The 22,319-nt window shown below is 49.3% G+C and overlaps 1 protein-coding gene across 1 annotated transcript in view; it reads left to right on the forward strand.

Moving 5' to 3' along the window:
* Positions 1-22,319, forward strand: part of LMF1 (lipase maturation factor 1) — a 103,610-nt gene that overhangs the window by 37,632 nt on the left and 43,659 nt on the right. Inside the window, exon 3 of the mRNA XM_087815746.1 lies at positions 11,392-11,540. Coding sequence (XP_087671872.1) covers positions 11,529-11,540 — 12 coding nt within the window. The 5' untranslated portion in view covers positions 11,392-11,528. The remainder of the gene's footprint in view (positions 1-11,391; positions 11,541-22,319) is intronic.

Raw genomic sequence — 22,319 nt, forward strand, 5'->3', positions numbered from 1 at the left:
CATATTCACTATAAGTTTGGCTTCTAGAACAAATGACAGTTCAAAAAATTGCATTTCACAATTTGTTACAGTTCATGAGAATTCCAGCGGTCATTTTTAAACATCCCAGCAGAAGATGGGAGAGCTTCCTACTTGTTTATTTTTCTTTAACTTTTGATTATCAAAACTTTCAAACAAATACAAAAGTAAAGTGAATGGTGTGTTGCACCTCCATGTATCATCTCAGACTGGCAGTTATCTAGCACATCTCCCATCCTTTATTAATTGACTTCCCCTCTGCTCTGTTGTTTAAAGTAAACCCCAAGCATCATGTTATTTATCTGCAAATACAGTGGTACCTTGGTTTTCGAATGTAATCCATTCCGGAGACCATTCGAGTTCTAAAACATTTGAAAACCCAGGGATCCACAGCTGACACCTGGGCCTCAGGATCTTGCCCTCAGTGGAAGCCTCGTGGCATGTTTGACTTCCGAGGTGTGTTCGAAAACCGAAGCATCTCCTTTCAGGTTTACAGCATTCCTAACCCGAAATGTTCGTCAGTGGAGACGTTCGAAAACCAAGGTACCACTGTACTTCATTACAGACGTCTGAGAGATGGGGTCTTTTAAAACAATGTAACTAAAGTATCATTATCACACCTAAAAAGTTAGGATGAATTTTTACACCTGAAGCTAATGTTATATATCAACTATAATTGAAAAAAATAAAATTTTAATTTTATTTATTGATTTTAGAGGGAGGGAAAGAAGCATCGATTTGTTGTTTTACTTATGTATTTGCTGAAAAACTTTTTTTAATTTAAAAAATTAGGATGAATTCTATCAAATATTTAGTGAGTGTTCCAGTGTTGCCAGTTGTCTCATGAATAAATGCCTTTCTACAGTTGGTTTGTCCATGTAAGGATATGACACATTTGATGGCTGTGGCCTTTTAGTCTCTTTAAAGCACCTCCTCCTCTATGTTCCCAGCCATGGATCTGTGTAGCAGAGTCGGGGAGCAGCAGCTTATAGCAGTTTATTCCAATTACATGTGTGTTAGATCTTTTGATGTTGTTTCACCAGTTCCTAAGGGGCTGTTCTTTTGCTATTCAATCTTTTTTTACGTCTCTATTCTTCAGATCGAATAACTTCAGCTGAGCTGTCATTATATTCACTCCCTTGTTATTCTCTGTTCTCCAATCTGCTATTAAGCTCATTTAGTAAAATTTCACTTTCAGGTATTTTATTTTCAGTTCTAGAATTTGTTTGGTTCTTTTTTATAGTTGTCGCTCCACTGAGTATTCCCATCTGTTTATACCTTAGGAGCATATTTTCCTTTACATCCTTGGTTATGCTTATTATGGATGCTTTACCTTGTCTGCTTGGAGCTTGCGTTGTGGGTGCTGCATGAGTGGAGAATGGAACTAAGTGAGATGTGAAGTATGTGGAGTGGTGAGAGTGTTGTGGGGTAGGCGGTGCCAGGAGGGACTAAGGCCCTGTTATACATGTTACGTTCAGGGAAGGCCTCTCTGAGCAGGGACTTGACAAAAGGCCATAGGGATGGGCACTGGGGGTCCTGGGCCTCCAGCAAAGGAGAAATCCCAGGACAGAGCAGATACTGGTGGAAGAGGCGGTCAGTGAGGCTCTGGTGAGCTTCATCTTTTCTCTGCAGGTCTGTGTGTGGTCACTCGTGCTATTTTCCTGAGATGATTCTTGTCAGCTGACCTAGCTGAAAACTGATCCTTGATCAATGTACAGTAGATGCCTAAGAATGTCACTGCCCATCCCCAAGTCGCTGAACCACCACCCAAGGCTCCTTTGAAAGGGACCTTTGAGTGAGACTATGACTGTCAGAAGTGCCCACTAGGTCCTCGTTTTGTGGCCAAGATGCTTGACCCTCTCCTCCCTGCCCCCATGAGGTCCACACACTGCCCAGAGTGGGTCTGTGGGGTGGGCTGCCCCTCAGCAGCTATCCCAGCCTCTGCGCCCAAGAGCTGCCTCTCACCACTGACCTTGCTAGAGAGCCAGAGACAACTCGCTTTCAGAGGGGTGTGAAGTAGGTTAGCAAAGTGAGTCCACTGATTAGGACATGCGGACAAATAGAGGTATGGGGAGGGAAGAAGAATGCAGGTTTTTCCACTGCGGTGACCCCCAGTGGAGACAGTGTCTGTGTGGGGCAGAGGCCAGAGGACCACCCTGACCTCTAACCTATGCACATGCCAGGTGGAGGTGTGTGTGTGATCCCTACTTTACTGGTGAACTGACCCTCCCCATTATTTCTTACAAGAATGTGTGTTTATGTAATAACTGGACCCGCTGGCCTCTCCCATAAGCCAGGCCCCACCCTCCCTCATGTGACAAGGGCCCATCAGGAACATGGAGGATGCCCAGAAATGATGTTTGGTGTTCACTGAGTGTGTGGGAAGATCTGGAAAAGCTGTGAGGGAAAACAAGTCATCCTCCAAGACTATGTGGGGTAAAGGTAACACCCACATCTGGGGATGTGGGTCCCTGTGTGCTGACAGCCCACTCAGATGTGAGTGAGAGTAACATCCGCTTCTATGGGCACAAGGGTCTTGCATGCTGATGGTCCACGAAGATGTGGGTGAGGGTAAAACCCATGGGCACAAGGCTCTGCATGCTGATGGTGCAGTAAGATGTGGAATGAGGCCTGGCCAGTGTTGCTCAGTGGTTGGAGCATTGGCCTGTGCACTGAAAGGTTGCAGGTTTGATTCCTGGTCAAGGGCACATACCTGGGTTGCGGGTTTGCTCCCTGCCCCCAGTCAGGGTGTATGCAGGAGGCAAAAGTCAATGTGTCTCTCACATTGATGTTTCTCTTCCCCTCCCCACCCCCCGCCTTCCTTCCCTCCCTTCTGCTCTTTCTGAAAATCCAGTGGGAAAAAAATCCTCCGATGAGGATTGATGACAATAAGGTGTAATGAAGGGGACACCCACTTTTGCAGGCCCAGGGCCCTGCATGCTGATGACCCACTCAAATGTGGGGTGAGGGATGAGTGACACCCATTTCTGTGGGCACAAGAACCCTCTGCATGTAGGAAGGAGCCCCTCCAGCTGCAGTGCTGGAATAGACCCGTCCACTGCACTCAGGACCTGTGGACACTGCCTCTGAGCAGACGTGCTTCTTGGGATAGACAAGCGTAGGGCCAGGTCTGCCCTGTCTGCCTCGAGCTGAGTTTAAGGCTCAGAAGCCTTTGTGTGGTCAGTGGGCACTGGACAGCACAGGCAGAGTCAGAACATTTGTTCCCATTGTCAGACAGCCCTGTGGACAGAACTGATCATCACTTCATGGGACTCTGACAAGGCACTCTGAGTCAGGCTTTGGCTAATTCTTATGCACAAGAAACAAAAGACAAAGAAATGGTAATGCACCGTGCCCTTCAGCCTGATATATGTTAAATATTTGGAATATATTAATCCTAAAAAATCTGTTGCTAAGTCTAATTTCCGTTGACAGGAAGCATTTTCATATTTATCCAAACCAATGAGCTAGCTAAGGTCATTACTGTGGATTTTGTTTTGGGGCTAGCTGGTGACACCTGCATAGATCTAAGCAACAGGGGACACCTGGGGCTAGGAAGTCTGGTTGCCACAGCAACCAAGTATTAGCCAGCGCCGTGACAAAGTGCAATGGACATGGAGGGTCACTGTGTGGGTGTGTGGGTTACATAGGCCACTTCCTGTTCCCTGCAGTGCCCAAGGACATCCCTAAAACATATATTAACAATTTGTTGAACGCCTCATAGTTGGGAGCATATAATTTAAAATGATTTTATTTAAAGCACGAAGCCTTTAACCTGCTCTTTCAAAAATATTCACTTGCTAGAAAATGCTCTCCCATTTACAGTCTGCTCTCTGGCTGAAATATGAAGTCCTCTGTGGCTGGTTCTTTAAGTGGGTAGGCTCTGTCCAGGAACAGACTGGGCTCTGTCCAAGGGACCTGCCCAGCTCAGGCTGGTTCTGGAGATTCCTGGGCAAACTGGTTCTAAGTGGGTCCTGCAGGCCTGTGTGGAGGCCTAGCAGGCTCCAGACCAGGCCCAGCAGGAGTGAGTGGGGCCCAGGCCAGAGAGGCAGGCAGGAGCATAGCCTCATCTCTGGAGTGGAGCTGACCTCAGTACCTCCCTGGCCCCTGAGGATGAAGGATGGCCCCAGTCTGTCCTCTCAGGGCAAGGGCAGCTCTGCGAGGTCATTCTGACAACCAGAAGGGGTTAATGGGCCTGGGCAAAGCCCTGTAAACGGTGCCTTCCCTACAGGCACACATGTGGTGCTTCTTGGCTGTGGCTGGTTGCCATAGCAAGTGTGTTTGGAGGGGAATATAAGATGGAAAGGATTATGTGAGCAGTCGGAATACAGATTCCTGGCCTCTGCTGACAGGCTGGGTGGGTTGCTGGGTGGCCTTTGTCCAGGTAAAGAAAAGACAAATGCATCTTCCCTGTGACTTGCTAGATAGACACTCGCTAACAGGATGCTATTTTTAAATGCTGGCAGAAGTTGCCTTTCAGATTTTGTCTTCGCCTCCCTTATGTTTTTTGTGGGTTTTTTTTACCTGATCTCATGTTATATTTTGTCTCAGTGAAAGAGGAAAATGTCTTAGCCAGTTGTTTGGTAGAGTGGGCCCATCGCAGTAGTGGCGTTTGCAGCAGTAACTGGACAGTCGGCAGCTCTCCCAGGTGCTTCCCAGGTGAAAGCCAGGCAGGTGAGCAGGTTCAGACAGTATCAGGGACCTCCCTCCGCTCCCAGCTGCTGTGCGGCCCCTGCCACCCCAGGCCCGGCTCTCAGGGAGACACACTGCAACAGAACTGTCCTTTCCTCACTTATCTGAGGCTGCATGCCAGTGGGAGTTGGGGCTCCAGCTGGCCCCCCCTGCCTGAGCACGCACCAGGCCTAATCCCTTGCGGTGTTACTTCTGTGTGCTGGCTGCAGGCGTGGGTCCTACGTTTGACCACCATTCCACTTTCAAAATGCAACTTTCCTTAAGCAGCACCTCCAGTCACACATACTGAGTGACAGTGATTAAAACAATAAAACGCGGTTTGGCGGAATGGTCATGTCTTGGGAGAACACGAGTAGCAGAAACAGCTCGAGTGGCTAGGATTTGTGAAGGCACAGCCTGAACCTGGGCCAGCTGAGAAGAAAGGCTCCTCCCTCCACCGGCCGTGACTTCACATGGTGCAAGACCTCCCAAGGCTGCGATAAGAGCTCACCTTTGAAGCGAGCACTCTGCATACATTATCACAGAAGTTACTTTCCCCGGAGTCAGAGACACAGAAGTGGGGCCTGTAGGCCATGCATTCATGACCCTGTGACTCTGGGCAGGTGTCTGCCTCCCTCATGATGGCACAGCCCCAGTGGCCAGGCCCTGCATTTTGGGCAGACCCAGGCGACCCTCTAGCTGTGGTCTGCAGAGTCCATGGTTGTCTCCCACTGTCTGCCGTCACAGTGAGTGAAGTAAGCTGCCTGCCTCATCCCGCCACCTTGCTGACCAAGCTCTGCCTGGGCTCCCCCCTGTCCAACCCTCCCCTGGAGCCATCGCTGGCCCATTGGACCTCAGCACGTGTTTGCCGTGAAGCCAGGGGAAGGGTGTGAGCAGGACCCAGAACCATCCACCAGCACGGAGGGTGCCAAGGACAGTGCGCCAGCACACCAGTGCCCCTTCTGCTGGCCCCCACCCTGTAGATCTGCACCCCACATCTCACACATTGGTTCTCCAGAGCCTTCCCTCCCTGCTACAGCAGTCTCTGCATTTCTACAGAGGTCCAGTACTGTGTGACAAAGGTGCTGCATCTGTGGAAGACAGGGCCACCCTCATCTGCATCGGGGTGCTTTCTTGTCCCTGAAGCTCATTGCCATGTCAGTGACTGCAGACAAGACTGGTGTGCCACTCTGGAACTTTCCATCCTAGCATACAACCCATAAAGATTAAGAAAATAACTTTTAAGAGCTCGCAGGTCTCCAGGGCATCATTAGGAGCCCCAGGTGGCCGAGGGCGGAGGCTCAGCGCAGGAGTGACAGCCCGTCAGGAGGGAAGCGCTTTTCTCCATTTTCCCTGATTTTAACTCGAAGCTAATGGGTTCCTACTTCTAACATGGATGGTGGCTGTCATTTCTGAAGGATCCATATGTGCGAAATTTAATTACTCTTTCTAAGTAGCTATAATAGTTTCAAGGAAGGTAATGAGGCCTCAGTTGATATTTTCTTTCTAGAGTGGCCATCCGAGCAGCTTCTGCCTCAAATGTTGATTTAGATTCTTCCTTGGTCAGAGGCGGCTTAACCTGTACTGTGTTGTCCTTGACTCTGGGTGACCTCTGAGCCCCAGCCCAGTGGCCCCTTGTCAGCTGGAGCGTCTCCACTGGCTTCCCCGTCTCTGCTCTTCCTGCCCAGGGCACGATCAGCGAGTGTCCCATTGACACCGCTCATCCTGCAGGCGCCGTGCCTCCCACCCGCTCGCCGGTGCCGCAAGTCGCCAAGCACAGGTCAGGCCTCTTGGTGAACTTTCTGGGTCATCAGTAGAAAATGTCTTCACTCTTCACTTGCCCCTAAGTAGATAGAAAAGAAACAGCACCATTTTTACATCAGTGTTCTTTGGGCAACAGGTGCCCCGAGATGGGGCAGAGGAGTGAGAGACCCCACAGGTCAGAACCTGGCCAGGAGGCTGAGGGTCCAGTTCAGCATGTTTTATGGGGCCTCTCCTCAGACTTTGTGTGCAAATGCCCTGGCAGACACAGGTCATGTGCTCCGTGCCAAGGCGTTTTGTATAAACTCGCAAATAAGTAGGAGAGCGTCTGACTGTTCTGACCGCTTGAATCCCCACAGCCATGGCTGGTCCCGACCAGCAGGGCCCCCAGGCTGCCACAGACCACAAGACCTGGGTGCCATGGACACCGACTGGCCCTGAGCTCTGGTCAGCGCTGCGTCAAGTTTCACTGGCCCATCAGGACCAGGCTGGAAGACCCCAAAGCTTACCCGAGTATGGTTCATCCCCACCCCCGCTGCCTGTCTGGGGACATCCCTGGGAGACAGTGGGCAAGCAAACTGTTCCTCGGAAAAGGGAGAAAGCACGGGAGCTGCCCCGGTCTAGACACTGCCCCAGTGGCCACTGAATCTGTCAGTATCCAGGGCTGGGAGCACCAAGTCCCCAGTCTCACAACTGGTGGCATCTTCCCTTCAATTTTATGTGGAAACTCCAAACGCAGCTGGTTCGGGGCTGGTTGTGTTGCTCAAAATGAGCCGGTAGCCATAGGTGTGAAAGTGCCAGAAGCAGGCAGGTGCAGCTTATACCCCATGGCTTCTTCGAGGGTGTTTGCTAACCGTCACCCCGAAAGCCATGGACAGGACTGTCACACCAACACAGCCGATGGAGCAGAACCTTCCAGGGTTACCATAATTGTTAGTAGATGTTTGCCAAGTGAAAGGGCTAAATATGCCCTCCCACCCCCAAAAGGCTCAGCACAGGTTGAAAGGCACTTTAACTGATTTCAGAGGCACCTGGTGGAGCCTGTTGACTGCTGGGGTCAGCGTTTGCTCACAGTCACGAGCACGTCTCTCGGCAGTGTGCTGTGTGCCGTGCGCTGTGCCATCCGCAGGCGCACGGACAGCCTCTCAGCCACAGGAAGCTGCCACGGCCGCGCACTGGGCATTTGTTTTTCTGGGGACGCCTCCCCACCACGCTGAAGCCGAGAACAATGGTGTTCCTTGTGCAGGCAGCACAGCTGCTGAAATTTGACAAGATCCAAGCAAAGAAAGCAGAAGCAGGTGGGTCTGCAGGCGACCCTTTCCTCCCCAGCGGTATCAGGGAGTGCTGATGGCCGGAGGGCCAGTGCCAGCGCCAGCGGGGCAGCATCCAGTTGGGGGGGCATGTGGGAGCAGAGGGGGTCCCGCAGTAGGAAGCCTGCACGCCTTGGCTTCCAGGCGCCCACTATCTCATGCACCCCAGCAGAGTAAGGAATATTTCAGTAGGCTCAGGAGGCAGGAGGGCCAGGGCCAGGTGACCCTCTGCTAGTATACGCACATCCCTAAGGTGACAGTGTATCCCATCCCTTGCCTACTCTGTCACCTGCTTCCTGGCACTTAGACGGTCTCTGGGCTCTGCCATTTGCATATCACTTTGATTGGTGTCACTCAAACAGCGTATTAAAATTCCGTTCATCACATCTGTGCAAAGTGAGGTGACAATTAGAGAAGGCAGGCCTGCACCCAGGGAAGGCTCTGCTCACCCACGTGGGGTCTCAGAGTTTACAAGGGGTTTGCAGGAGCAGGAGCGAGACAGGTTTTGCACTATGGAGTTGTGCAAGGACCCCACACTTGCAGCAGCGCAGCAGCTCCTCTAGGCATCCTGGGTGGTGGTCCAACCCGGCTTTCTCTCTGACCAGAACCCCCACCCCCCCGCTCCACCTGTGATGCTCACAGGGCTGTGTGAGGCAGGGGCCTCTCACCACCAAGTGGAGGAGGGATTGGAACAGGTGGCCTTTGAGGTGGTTTCTCAAAAAGTGGGCATGTCTATAGATAGTGCACTTGGAGCTGTGACTACCGCGCCTTCCACATTCTGCGTATCCTTTGCTCATCAAATCACGTATATTATAAAATGCACCTCAAGTAAAGTAAGTTCAGATTTAATGAAAATTATCTTGAAGTAAAACTACAGAAATTGTCATACACAACGAAGTTTGTTTTTTCCTGGCTAAGAGAAGGGAAGTTTGGAGCAAGTTGTAATGCAAAGGTCTTCTAAAACCACAAACAAGAGGAATGAATCCTTGACCCAAAGTAAGCAATTGCTCTGGGTCTGAAATCTCATAAGACTAGTATAGACACTATCTGCATTTTTCCCTCTTGAACCTCTGAAGGAAGTCAGGGGGTGTCCAGTGCTTGGTGGGGTGCAGGTGAGCCCTGGAGGGGCCTGGCTGAGCCATGCGGGCATCCCATGCATTCAGGCTCCCCTCCCCTGCCGTGGCCAGCGCCCTGTGGCTCAGAGCTGTTCTCTCCCCTCGGCAGACAGCTGTGCTACAGGACCCACCACAGCCTGCTTTCGCTGGGGCTCCCCCTGCCTGCCTTGCTTTGGCCCCCAGCGCTGTCCATGCTTCTTTCTGCTTCTGAACTCATCTCCTGATGAGGGCAGGGTGCTTGCTGATGGCCCCAGAGTCCCCAGCTGGCTCCACTGATGCTAGCTGCCCTTCTAGGCTGAGACTACCTCCCCCTCTGGGCAGTGACAGATCACTGTCACCCTGGTGTCAGACATGCTGCTCTCAGGCACTGCTTCACTGCAAACGACCTATTATCTCCAAAGAAGAACTGATTTGAAACTGGAGTTTCAGAAATCCACAGAACACATGAGAGTAAATGGAAACCTACCTCCCCCCCCCCCCATCTTATGAAAAATTTCAAACTACAGAGAGTTTCGAACAGTTGTGCGGTGAAACCTATGAGCCCCCCACCTGGACTCTGCAGTTTGTCTCTCGCTCTTCTGGCTACATCACGTCTATTCGTTCCTCGGTTTAATCTTCAATACAAAACAAGTTGCAGGCCTGAAGGGCTGTTCATCAGCCCTGAAACTAGGGTTCAGAATTCGTATAGGTTTGTATGTCTGAGGAAGAAACTAAACCAGAATGCACACATCCTAAGGTGCCTCTGGTAAGTCTTGGCAAGGACACCCGTGACCCACTCCCTGACCAAGTGCAGACTCCATGTCCCCCCGCCCGCCTCCCCAGGCAGCTGTGTTCCGATTTCTTTCACCTGCTTCAGTTTTCCTCATTCTAGAACCGTCTATAAATGGAACCACAGAATATATACCCGTCTAATGCATCTTCCATGCAGCATGATATTTTAACAGGAACTTGTGCAATACTCAAAACGAAGTGCAGGTTCCTTTTGAAGAGCCTGGTTTAAAACTCCCTGAAACCTGTCCTGGGTTCCAGGTAACACAGTGTGAGCAGCTGTTTCCAAAGGGGGGGCCCATTCTGAGTTTTTAGGAGAACTTGGAGTGCCAGCTCTGAGAATGAGAACTGAGGTGCACTTACTCGCCTGCATTTCTCACCTGGGGCTCCCAGCGGGAAGAATTGGCTAGCACCCCTCACGTCTAACCGAACAGCTGCCTGCATAACGACTGAGCCCAGGCGGCCGACAGGAGAAATTTCCATCTAGAGCCGCCATCACCTGTTCCTGTTTCTCCCCCTGACCTACTCCCTCACCTGGGCAGACAAGGGCATGTTACCTGTACCCGTGACTCCCCACGGCTTCTTCCCTCACCTGGGGAAGATGGGGGCTTTGTCGCCTGTACTGGCCCTGTATTTCCTTATGACTTCCTCTCTCACCTGGTGCAGGTGGAGGCCGTGTCACCTGTACCTATCCTGTCTCCCTCACCTGGGACAGATGAGGGCCACATTACCTACACCTCTGACTCCCTGTGCTTTCTTCCCTCATCTGAGGCAGACGGGCTGTGTCACCTGTCCCTGTCCCATGTCTTCCTGTGACTTTCTGTCTCAGCCTGAGGCAGACAGGGGCTCTGTCCTGTGTCCCCCTATGACTTTCTCACTTGAGGCACACAGGCTATGTCACCTGTACCTGTCTCGTGTCTCCCTGCAACTTACCCCCTCACCTGGGGCAGACGGGGCCATGTCATCTATACCTGCCCAACGTCTCTCCGTGGCTTCTTTCCTCATCTGAGGACTGTGTCACCTGTACCTGTAACTCCTCTGGCTTCTCCCTCACCTGGGGCAGATGGGGACTGGTTCACCTCTACCTGCCCTGTGTGTCCCTGTGACTTCCTCTCTCGGCGCAGACAGAGGCTGTATCACCTGTGCCTGTCCCATGCCTTCCGGTGACTTCCTATCTCACCTGGGGCAGAGGGGGGCTGTGTCATATGTACCTGTTCCATGTCTCCCTGTGACTTTCTCACTTGGGGCAGACAGGCTGTATCACCTGTACCTGTCCTATGTCTCCCTGTGACTTCCTCCCTCGTCTGGGGCAACAGGGACCAGAGTCAGCTTTGCATTCAGAACCTCACATGCAGGCCTCTGGCCTCGGTGCGCGTTGCCCATCCTGGTGAATCCTTGGAAGAATGCATAGAGCCGTGGTTTCAAATGCAAGCCTGTTGAATGAAAGAGGCCTCCCTGCCCCCATTGGCAGAGTGTGCTCAGCACGAGGCCGTGTCCCGTTTGCAGTGCCCTGAGAAGGACGGGGCAGTGGCCTGATGCAGCGTGTTGGCTCGGGCATGGGGGCACAGTGCCGTAGCTGCCACTGCTGCCACTGAGTGTGCCTTGACTGTGGGCTGACACGTGCTCCTTGGTTACTCTGCCCTGTGTTCAGGACTGTTAAAGTTACACTGAGTTCGGTGGGACTGTTTCTGTAGAGAATGTCCAGCTGTGGTTAACATGGCCTCTGTTCTCTTACTGTCACCATTCAGGATGGGAGTTCCAGCTTCTGGAAACAGGGTTCCTGGGGATTTTCCTCTGCCCTCTTTGGACTCTGTCTCGACTGCCCAGGAAGACCCCCACATCCCGGATTGTTCTGTGGGGCTATCGGTGGCTGATTTTCAGAATCATGCTCGGAGCAGTAAGTAGAACTTTTATTTGTAATATTTTGGGGGAAATGTACTAAAAATGAGTCCCTCGCCTTACTGTCTGCCCATTGGCTGGGCTGGGCCCACTAGGCCCCTTCTGCCTCTTTCTGTGATGTCCTGTGGCCCCATTTTTAAGTCCTGGAAACTCCATTGGCTTCCCTGGTCCTTCACACTGTGGACAACAACCTCAACTCAGGTCATTTCACACAGAAACCCATGGGGTAGAGCCTCTCAGTGCTGCCTTCTCACCAGCCTTCCTGGTGGTCTCTGGAATGTCGGAAACATCTCACATCCCTTTAAATCAGTGAAGAAGGGCACGACCTCACCTGTGCTTCTCAACCGGAGAAGCCACACTGGCTTCCCTTCCAGCTCTCTGCCGCTAGCCTTTTCTTTTGGACGCCCTGCTCATTGGGTTCGGGGAGTGGAGTGGGCTCAGCTGTTCCCTTTACTCCAGAGCGGCCCGTCGGTGGCAGCTGTGTGCTCTGTGCTGTGCTCAACCCTGGAGACTAGGGTTCCTTAGCTGCTGTCTTCCACAGAGCCTTTGAAAGTGCATGCCCTGCCTTTAATTTCACTAGCAGTTGCCTTAATATTTCTCAGAAACATTATCTGAGCTTTAAAATTTAGGAGTGAAGTGGTTCCTTCTGACTTCCGGCTGTAGACAGAGAATTTAGCAGTTTTCCCTTCTTTTTCACTCTCTCTTCTACTTCTCACTCTTCATAAATAAGATCTTAATTTTTTAAAAAAACATTATAAACTACTAAATTATCTTACATTGGAAACCTTGTCATACAGATATGCTAAGCATCTGTTTGCTTTCAGTTTTTCCTTGAGGGACACTCACAGACTTGGAGAATTGTTGGGGGATAGGGCAGAGGACTTGCTCCTGACCTGCCTGAGAATAAATATGAGTAGACTGACTCCACAGAAGAAGCCATGGGCATAAGTCAATACAAGCTGAGCAGGGCTGTTGAGGACAGGACACTGTCAGCATCACTTGTCCATAGGGTCACCAGGAGTCGGTGCTGCATCCACAGGGACCACCTCACTGTGTCCCCTCTAGTCCAGACTGTCCTCAGTCTCCCTACCCCATGACCCGACACTGCTGCTGTCTGATGTGCCCTTGAGCAGCCTGAGGTCCGGCATCCCTGGCAGGAGGCCCCACACTCTCCTCCTGGGGGCAGCATCCATCTGTCCCCTCGCTGCTCAGGTGGGCCCAGCTAGTCCTCCCACAACATTGCCTTTTTCCACAGTGTAATTAGCAAATGTTTTGTGGCGAGGCCTCTAAAATGATGTGGCTGTCCCATTTTTCATCCAGTGCTCAGCTCCCTCTGTATTGTGTGTGAGCCTGCACTCCTGCCCTCTGTTCAGCCAGCTCTCACACCTCTCTGTGGCTGTTGTTATGTGATGCCCTCATTCCCTGTATGTTTGGTGCTCCATAGCCCTCGAATGCTGACCAGTTGCTGCTTTTACATGCCCTCGAGTGAACTCCAACTCCTGGTGACCCTCTGAACGAGTGATGTCAACAGTGTCATGTCCTCAACAACCCTGCTCAGTTCCTATAGACTCATGCCCACAGCTGCTTCTGTGGAGTCAGTCTACTCATATTTGGTCTTCCTCTTTCCCTGCTGCCTTCCATTTCCCCAGCATCATTGCCTTTTCCAGAGAACCCTGTCTTCTCATGATGTGCCTGAGTAGGACAGCTGCAGTGGTGTCATTTTCGCCTCCAGCTAGTTTTCAGGCTTAATTTGCTCTAGGACCCACCTGTTCCTCTTTCTGCTGGTCCCAGGTATCCGTAAAGCTCTCCTCCCACACCGCAGTTCAAATAAGTCAGTCTTTTCCTGCCTGCCTTCTTCACTGTCAGCTTTCACATCCGTTCATAGACTTGACCAGCACTAGCTCTTAGCCAGCACTGATGGACATCAGTTCTGTGAAGGGGGGACGTGCCAGTCATTGAGCAGGATCTGAGTCCTAAAGGCACATGCCTCCTAGTTCTTTCTGTTACTGTCAAGAGCCCATTCACATATTCTTCAGATTCCCTCTTCGACGGCTTTCATCACAGCACAGTGGCCATCTGTGGTTGGGTTACCTGTGGCTGGGGCCCCAGGAGCACTGGAAACAGCTGGATGAAGAGAGACACGTTCCACCTGGGGCAGCAGGCTGGGGCCAGGGCCCAGTGTGACTGGTCACGTCCACTTGCGTGGGCAGTGAGCAGGCCCCCAGGGGCTGTGGCAGTGGCAGTGCCAACCAGAGGGGCAGACGGAGTGTAGAAGCCTGGAGAGCACCCCATTTGGAGTAGGAGTGGTTGGCAAGGTTCCCTACCTGGGCAAGTATGAGTAGCTACAGATACTGGGAGACACCATGTTGGGGGGATTATGTGTCTGGATTCCACACAATCAGGTGTGATGCTTTCTCTAAATTTACTTTCCCATTTATTTAGAAAAATAGTCATTTTCATGGTTCCTTTTAATGAAACATTGAAATTATTCGTTGTCCATGGTTCTTTGTCCATCTAAGACTTGATGTTGGATTCTCTCCTTGCTGACTTTAAAAAGTATAAAAATGTATGAAATGTGCCCTGGCTGGGTGGCTGAGTTGGTTGGCGCGTCGTTCCATGTACCAAAAGGTTGCAAGTTCAATTCCTGGTCAGGGCACTTGTGGGAGGCAACTGATCAATATTTTGCTCTCACATCGATGTTTCTCTCTTTCTCTCCCTTCCTGTCTCTGAAATCAATAAAAACATAACCTCGGGTGAGGATTAATTTTTTTAATGTAGGAATTGTTTCAAAGGACTTTATCGGGGACCCTATCAAATGGCAGTTTCATTAGGTGGGACACATAAAGCGAGGGGTCCCCAGTGCAGGGGCAGCCCCGGCTGGAAGCCCTGGAGGACGGGCCTGTCAGTCTGTTTTGCGCAGGTGTGTGATGCTGAGAGCTGAGCATGTCCCACCATGCCTGACAGGGTGCAGAGGATCATTAGCACATCCCAAAGCACCTTTTATGGCATTTTGATTGACTGTCAGCACCAGCTGGGTAAGAAATTATCAGGTGCACTAAAAGGTATAATTACTTGATTTAGCCTGTATGTTCGATTTTATTCATCTTCCTTCAGTAGAAAGCAGAAAGTTGAGTTGACTTGACAAAAAAAAAGTGCCAGCAGCAAAATGGCCATCCCTCTGTGAGGTCAGAGAAACCACAGCTGACCGGGTGATAGTAAAATGACTAAATGAAGCCCCTGTTCAGCTCCTGATCTTCTGCTACTGGGTCAGAACCGGGGACATAGAATTGGCTTAGAGGTAACTGTTCTGAACACTAAAAAAACCACTGTGGTTCTTGTCATCTGGAAGTGATTCATGTGCCCTGAAAGACGATGGGCTCTTGTAGAGCCCAGTCTTAGAGGGAACCCTGAAGCTGTGTGGGTCAAGGTGCCAGGCAGAAAGAAAGAAAACACATGGCCTCTGCCCACAGAAGGCCTGCTCTTCCCAGGAGCCTGAGATGGAGCCAGCACAGCTCCTGTCCTTAATTCTTCTGGGTACCGACTTATGACCCCCTGCAGTGCTGGGGGGTGTAGGGGTTGAGGGGGTATTGGCAGAAAGATGGCCCAGGCTACTCTGCTCTCTGTAAACAGCTGGACACTGGACACACACCATGACGAGGCTGTTTTCCTGTCAGACAACAGTGTGGGATGGGGGGCCAGAGGTAAACACATGAGGTGAGCCCCTCAACACTCTGGCTCTCTGTGGGGAGGCGAGAAGGAGGCAGGTGGGGGGAAGACCCAGGGAGGTAGGAGGCCAGCGGGGCAGGCAGAGTGGGGGACTTTGCGCACTGTTGGGAGTGGAGGAGGATGGAAGGCAGTAGGGCTCTCCTCAGCCTCTAATCCTGCTGGAATTCTGGAGCAGGGCAGAGAGAGGAGAATCTGTGCACAGAAGGAGCGCCAAGGATACTGCAACATTCCCATTGCCGTCTTACAAAAATGCATTGCTCTAATCTAATCATGAGAAAACATCAGGCAAGCCCCAAAATTCTTCAAAATTACCGACCAGAATTTTCAAGTATCAAGGTCATGAGATGCAATTAAAGACTGAGGAATTGTCGGACTCATGGAACATGACAGTTAATGAGGCACCCTGGGTGTCCCTGATACAAAAAGGACATTAATGGGAAAACTGGTGGAATCCAGATAAGGTTGATAGTAGTCGATTAATAACAACAGGTATACAGGAACTCCATACTGTTTTTACAGCTTTTCTGAAGTCAAAGAATTTTTCAAAATATAAAGTTAAAGAGAAATAATATGAACAACTTTATGCACATAGAGCATGTGATTCCAGGAAATGATTAAATTCCTTCAAAGACATAGGTTACTAGCACTAACAGAGGAAGAGACAGGAATCTGCGTAGTTCTATAAATTGAGACCATTAACACAAACAAACAAAAAGCACTTTCCCACTGAGAAAACTCCAGGCCCAGAAACCTTTCCTGATGAGCTCTAAAAAATATTTAAGGAAGAAACTATATGAATCCTATGCACACTCATTCAGAAGGCAGAGGAAAGGGAGCCCTTCCCAACTCATTTTTCTGAGGCTAGCAAAACAAGGTCATGTCAAGAAAAGGAAATTACCAAGAAAATTCTTCAAGAGCACAGACATGAAGTTCTTAAGGAATTATTAGCAAATGATTGTCCCCAGAATTCAAGGTTGGCTGGACATGAGTGAACGCATGTGATTCGCCAAATATCAGATCAAGGGAGAAAGATGTCAAATGATGTGACCATCTCAATGTGAGGAAAGTATTAGACAAAATTAAACGATTTTTTGAAAATCTTGGCCAACTAGGACTAGAAGGAAACATCCTCAACCTGATAAAAGATAACTATATGAACTACCTCCAGCTAATACTGTACTGAATGGTGAAATTCTGAATATTTTTACCATAAGATTGGGAATAAGGCAGGGTTGTCCACTCTCATCACATCTGTTTGACAGTGTATTAAAGATCTTAGCTTGTTCAATAAAACAAGAAAAAGTAATAAAAGCCCTGAAGATTGGAATAGAGAAAATCATCTGTATTCACAGATGAAAAGGTCATGTATGTGGGAGATCATAGGAGTCCTTAGAACCAGTGAGTGAATTTAACCGAAGTGCAAGATTCATGGGCAATATACAAAATAATATTTCTATATGTTAGCAAAATTTTACAAAGTGAAGTTGTAAAGTATAGCATTAATAATATCACAAACCATAAACTACCTAGGACATTTTAACAGAAGTAGAACACTTACACCCTGAAAGATACCACACATTGCTGAGAAAAATTAAAGAAACTTAGACCATGTTTGTGAATCAAGAGTCTCAATACTGATCAACTGTCAGTTGTCCCCAAATTGTTCTATGGATTTTATGCAACGCCAGACATAATCCTAGAAGGATTTCCTTTTTAGAAATTGATGAACTGCCAAGGACCTAGAATAGCCACAACAGTTTTGAATGAGTCAAGTTGTAGAAGTAACACTGCTGTTCAAGACGTACAAATGGCTGTTATAAGCACTTGAAAACTGCTCAGCTTTTATTAGCTATTAGGGAGATGCTAGTAAATCTACAGTGAGAGACCATTGTGTGCCCACAAGAATAGCTAAAATTAAAGACGGACTAAAGAAATACGGAATGTATCTTAGTTTGCTGATGTTGCTCTAACAAAATACCACAGACTGAAAGGCTTAGACATTTATTTTCTCATAGTTCTGGAGGCTGGAAGTCCAAGATCAATGTTCTGGTTAATTCTGTTCCTGGTGAGGACTCTACTTGGCCTGCGGACAGCCGCCCTCTTGCTGTGTCCTCACCTAGCGGAGAGAAAAGCTCTGGTCTCTCTTCTAATAAGTACACAAATCCTGTCAGATCGGGTCCCCACCCTTATGACCTCATCTAACCTTAGTTACTTAGTCTAAATACAGCCACACATGAATTTGGGGAGGTCACAGACATTCAGTCCCTAACAGCAAGGATGTGAACAAGAGGAACTCTCCCTGCATTTCCCTCCTATGGGTGTATAAAATGATACCAACGCTCTGGGGAAACAGTTCGCAGTTCTTTACAAAATTGATTTACTCTCACTCTACCATCCAGCATTTCCACTCCTCGATATTTACCCAAGAGAAATGAAAACGTGCTCAGAAAGGTCTTTTACACAAACACAGCAGCATTCACATGCACCAAGCACTGGAAACCAACGGAGCCCATGAACAGGAGTACAGGTGGACACCCCATGCTAACCCCCCCCCCAAAAGGAAACCACTCAGCAATAAAGAGGAACAAACGCTGCTCACTGTGTGACAGACCTGGCTGACCTCACAGCCATCGCACTGAGTGAGAGAAGCCGGACCAAGGATTGTGCACTACGTGGGCCCTTGTGTGGGAGGTTCTAGAGCCGGGAGAGCCAGGCAAGCAGTTGCCTCTGGGATTCGGGTTGGGGATTGACTGCGGGGCAGGAGGCATGTGGGAACTTTCAGAGTGATGAAAAAGTCCTGTGTGCTGATGGGGTGAGGGCCCCACAGGTGTGCACATCCCCAAAGCTCCTCGGTCACATGCTTCAGGGCAGGACAAATTATTTTTGAAACCTAACAAGAGGTCAGCAGCAGGGAACTTCAGGGAAGATGACCCCATGGAGCAGAGACATCTCGTTGTGGGCAGGACTGGAGAGCAATAGACCCCACCCAACAGACCCTACCCAGCAAACCACATTAGCCTGTGTGTTCCTCACTTGAGCACCAAATAAAAACCATGTGCCTTCAAGCTCTGGAAAGACTATCCACCTGGCCAGAGGCTGCAGTTCAAAACAGGCCCACGGGACTCAGCTTCTTGCCCTGCTCCCTGTGCCAACTGCGGGCCTGGGCTGTGCAGGGTGGGATATCCTGTTTCCTTTCTTCCAGTTTTTGGTGCCCACTGACATATAGGTGACATGATGGCCCCAAACTGTCACAACATGGTCCTGGTGGAGGCAAGGTGGTCACCCCACTATTGACATGATTGGACTGGAGCTGGAGTTCAAGCAGCGTGAGGAGTGTCCTTTTGGCTCCCTCTGTGTGGCTCCTGGCAGCCTCAGTGGGGGCTTCCTGAATTTGCATCCTGAAGCCAGGCTGTAAACAGCATGGAGTCCCCACATCCCTTCCATGAGAAGGTGGAGCAGCTCCTGTCCCCCTGTCCTCCTACTCGGGGTGATGGGGTGGCGGTGCAGGGTGGCTGTTTGGGCCCAGGCGACCCCACTCAGCTGCTTTCCTCAGAACAAAGACATGGGTCTGTTCAGGACACATACCTGTGCCAGTCCACTGGAATGAGGTAGATGCACACTAGATGTTTTTTGAGGGGAGAGCTCTGCATCGTTTCTCCGATTTGGGGCTCAGTTTTCTGCTCTAAATGCATAGATTTCAATCATATGAGAATGGAGACTCTCACTTGCGGACACGGGAAATGGTGTGGGTGTCTGAGTCCCTGTGTTTAAGGCAATAGGTTGCCTTTATGCTTTAAAAAAAAATTATTTTTTCACTTTTTCCTCAATCTCAAATTTTATCAAGACAATGTGTGTGTGACTGAGTTCATACTGACCAAAGTTTTTACCCTGGAGCACATCAAAAATGTCACCGAAGCCTTAGCTTTTTTGGCTCAGTGGTTAGAGCGTTGGCCCTCAGACTGAAGGGTCCTGGGTTTGATTCTGGTCAAGGGCACATAACTTGGTTACAGGCTTGATCCCTGGCCCCAGTCAGGGCGCATACGGGAGTCAACCAATCGATGTGCCTCTCATACATCAATGTTTCTCTCTCTGTCTCTCTCTGTCTCTCCCCCTCCCTTCCACTCTCTCTAAAAAATCAATGGAAAAATATCCTCAGGTGAGGATTAACAACAACAACAACAAAACACACAAAAAAAAACCTAGTCGCCAAAGCCTGGAGCCCTTTGCTTCTGCCCCCCTGCGCTTCTCAGGCAGGAGCAGACAATGGGTTTTCCACACGGCGCTTGGAGCTGAAGCTGTCCTTGATTATGTCATAGTGTGATAGGCTGATGAACTGTGTGTGCTGAGGGTTTGGAGCTCTCAGTTGCTAAAATTCTGGGAATTGAGCCAGTGCCCTTGTTGCTGGGAATTCTCAGACCTGGTTAGTACCAAAGGGAGGCCACGTGGTTTCAGTTTGACCCCCCCACCCCAAGAATTGAGAAACCGAAGCCCAGTCTCTTCTGCACCCCGCTCTCTCCCCCTCTCTGCACCCCCAGCCTGGCCTCGCCTGGGGCATGTGTACAGGGCCGTCGGGTTTGGCAGCAGCGGATGTGCAGGCCCTTTGCTGCCATCTCCTCCTGTAGGAACCTGCGCTGGCGTCAGCATTACCTTGTAGAGAACACGCAAACCTGAACCATGGCAAGTGAAAAAATACGGTGTCCAAACGCTCTTCAGAGCCGTCAGCATAAGGACAGTAGGTGTCAGGAACCTGGCTGCTGGCGAATGCCACTCTGGGGATACGTCTTCTGGACGCAGCTGCTCTGCATGCACTTAGTGTGTCAGCATGATTTTCATCTTCCTGCGCTCTCTCCAGTTCTGCCAACGTCTTGTACTACATTCCTCCTGATAATGAAGTATCTTTATTGTTGCTTCACATTTTAAGAGTTAAGAATGTAGTACCCTCAATTCTTATTGAGCAAAATCATAGCTAAGATTAGCGGTTTTCATTCCAGTTTGCATATTTGCTATGCTGGAGCAGGTGGTTTTTATATGAAGGGATACAACCATCGACATAAGAAACGTTTAAACCTGTAGAGAATTTCTGTAAGAGTTTATTTGAACCAAGCTGACGACCTGAGCCAGGGAGCAAAATCTCAAATGCTCTAGAGTGACAGTTTCACAGTTTCTGTTCTGCATTTTAAATTCAGGAAGATTGCATGAGAGTGGGAGAAAGCAAGGTGGGATTGAATTACAGGATAGTATGGAGACTATGCTCTTTTGAGGGTGGTTAAAATTATTTCAAAGGTGTGACAACCTAGAAACACAATGGATAGGGCTTGCTTAAGGCAGAGATAAACCTTTTACTAAAAAGTAATATGTCTGGGACTTGACTACCCACCATGACCTGCCCAGTTAAGAATTTGTGATTAGATCACCCTGTGAAGTTACTTTCCATAGAACCCCTTTTTCATCTGCACAATATAAAAGGAGGAACAAAGGGTCAGGACCTGGTGAATTCGGGCATGAGCAAGAGCCTCTGATGCCTCTCAGAAGCTGACGTGAGGATTAGCGTTCCTGGCCATACATTTCAGTGACCCCTGAGTAACCTACAGGCTGCAGAAAGCAGTGACAAGATGTCAGTGCATTTTCCATGCGGCTCCAGGCCCCTGGCCATTAATCAGCAGGGGCTGGACTGCTGAACACCTGCGCCGCCCACGGCCCTGCTCACACCTGGCTGCAGCACCCACAGCGGCCTTTCTGAAGCTCCTGGTGTGCAGACTGTCCTACTGTCTTGTTAACACACACGCCAAAAAGCCATATCTGCAGTGCAGAGAAGACAGGCCCAGAGGACCTATAGTTCTCAGGTCAGAACTCAGCAGAGCCGGGAGCTGCAGCCAGGCTGTGATTGAAGGGCACCGTGAGAAAACACTTTCCTCAAATAACTGGTAATTGCGTCCGAGATCCTGCCATAAAGAGTCACCTGGGATATTATGAAAGCTTTGGGCCAATAAATTCAACGATTTAGATGAAATGGACAAATGCAACTTACCAAAACTGAGACAAAAGGAAACAGGAAATCTGAGTGACTCTATACCTGTTAAATAAATTGAATTTGTAATCAAAAACCATTCCAGAAAGAAAAGTGCAGGCCCAGATGGCTTCACCAGTGGAATCTATCAAACGTTTAAGGAGGAAATAATAGCAATCCTGTACATAAACTCTTTTGGAAAATAGCAGAGGAGGGAACATTTCCCAGATTGTTGTACGCGACCAGCATGGCAGTGATACCAAAGCCTGATAAGTACATCAGAAAAAGGAAAATAGAGACTGATGATCCACAGAAGCCCTCTGCAGAAAACCAGCGAAGCAAACCGGCGATGTGAAAAGGCACGCGGACCGCAGGAGTGCGAGGTGGTCTTCACATTGAAAACCAATTAATACAATTCACTGGAGTAACGATATAGATGAAGAACCATTTTATCATCTCAAATGCAAAAAGAAGCCCATGGTGCAATTCAGCGCTCGCTCATGACGGGCTTATACAGAACTTCCCCAGCCCGACAGAAGCCTCTGGAGCCTCAGCTCACACCAGGTCCTCATGGTGAGAGGAAGCTTCACGTGTGGCTAGAAACCAGGCCCAGACAGCTGTTCCTTGTCTGCTCTGCCACACTACTGGAAGCCTTTGTGCAATAAGACAAGAAAAAGGAAAAAAGAAATGAAACTTATCCATAGATATGATTGTGTATGTAAGAAAATCCAGGGGGATCTAAAAAGCAATTACTAAAATGAGTACATGAATTTTACAAGGTTGCAGGATACAAGGTGAATGAGAAAAATAACTGTCCTTCATATACTATTAAGAAATCTCTAGAAAATAAAACTGAGAATACTAAATCTGATTAAGGAGGTTCAAGGCATGCACATTAAAACTGAAAAACATTGCTGATAGGAATTTAAAAGACCTACATAAATGAAGAGATGTACCATGTTCGTGTGTCAGAAGACTCAATATTGTTAAGATGTCTACTTTACCCAAATTTATATATAGACCCCAAGCAAAATCATCATGCTT

The sequence above is a fragment of the Miniopterus natalensis genome, chromosome 3 (assembly GCF_054644295.1).
Source record: "Miniopterus natalensis isolate mMinNat1 chromosome 3, mMinNat1.hap1, whole genome shotgun sequence".
NCBI lineage: Eukaryota > Metazoa > Chordata > Mammalia > Chiroptera > Miniopteridae > Miniopterus > Miniopterus natalensis.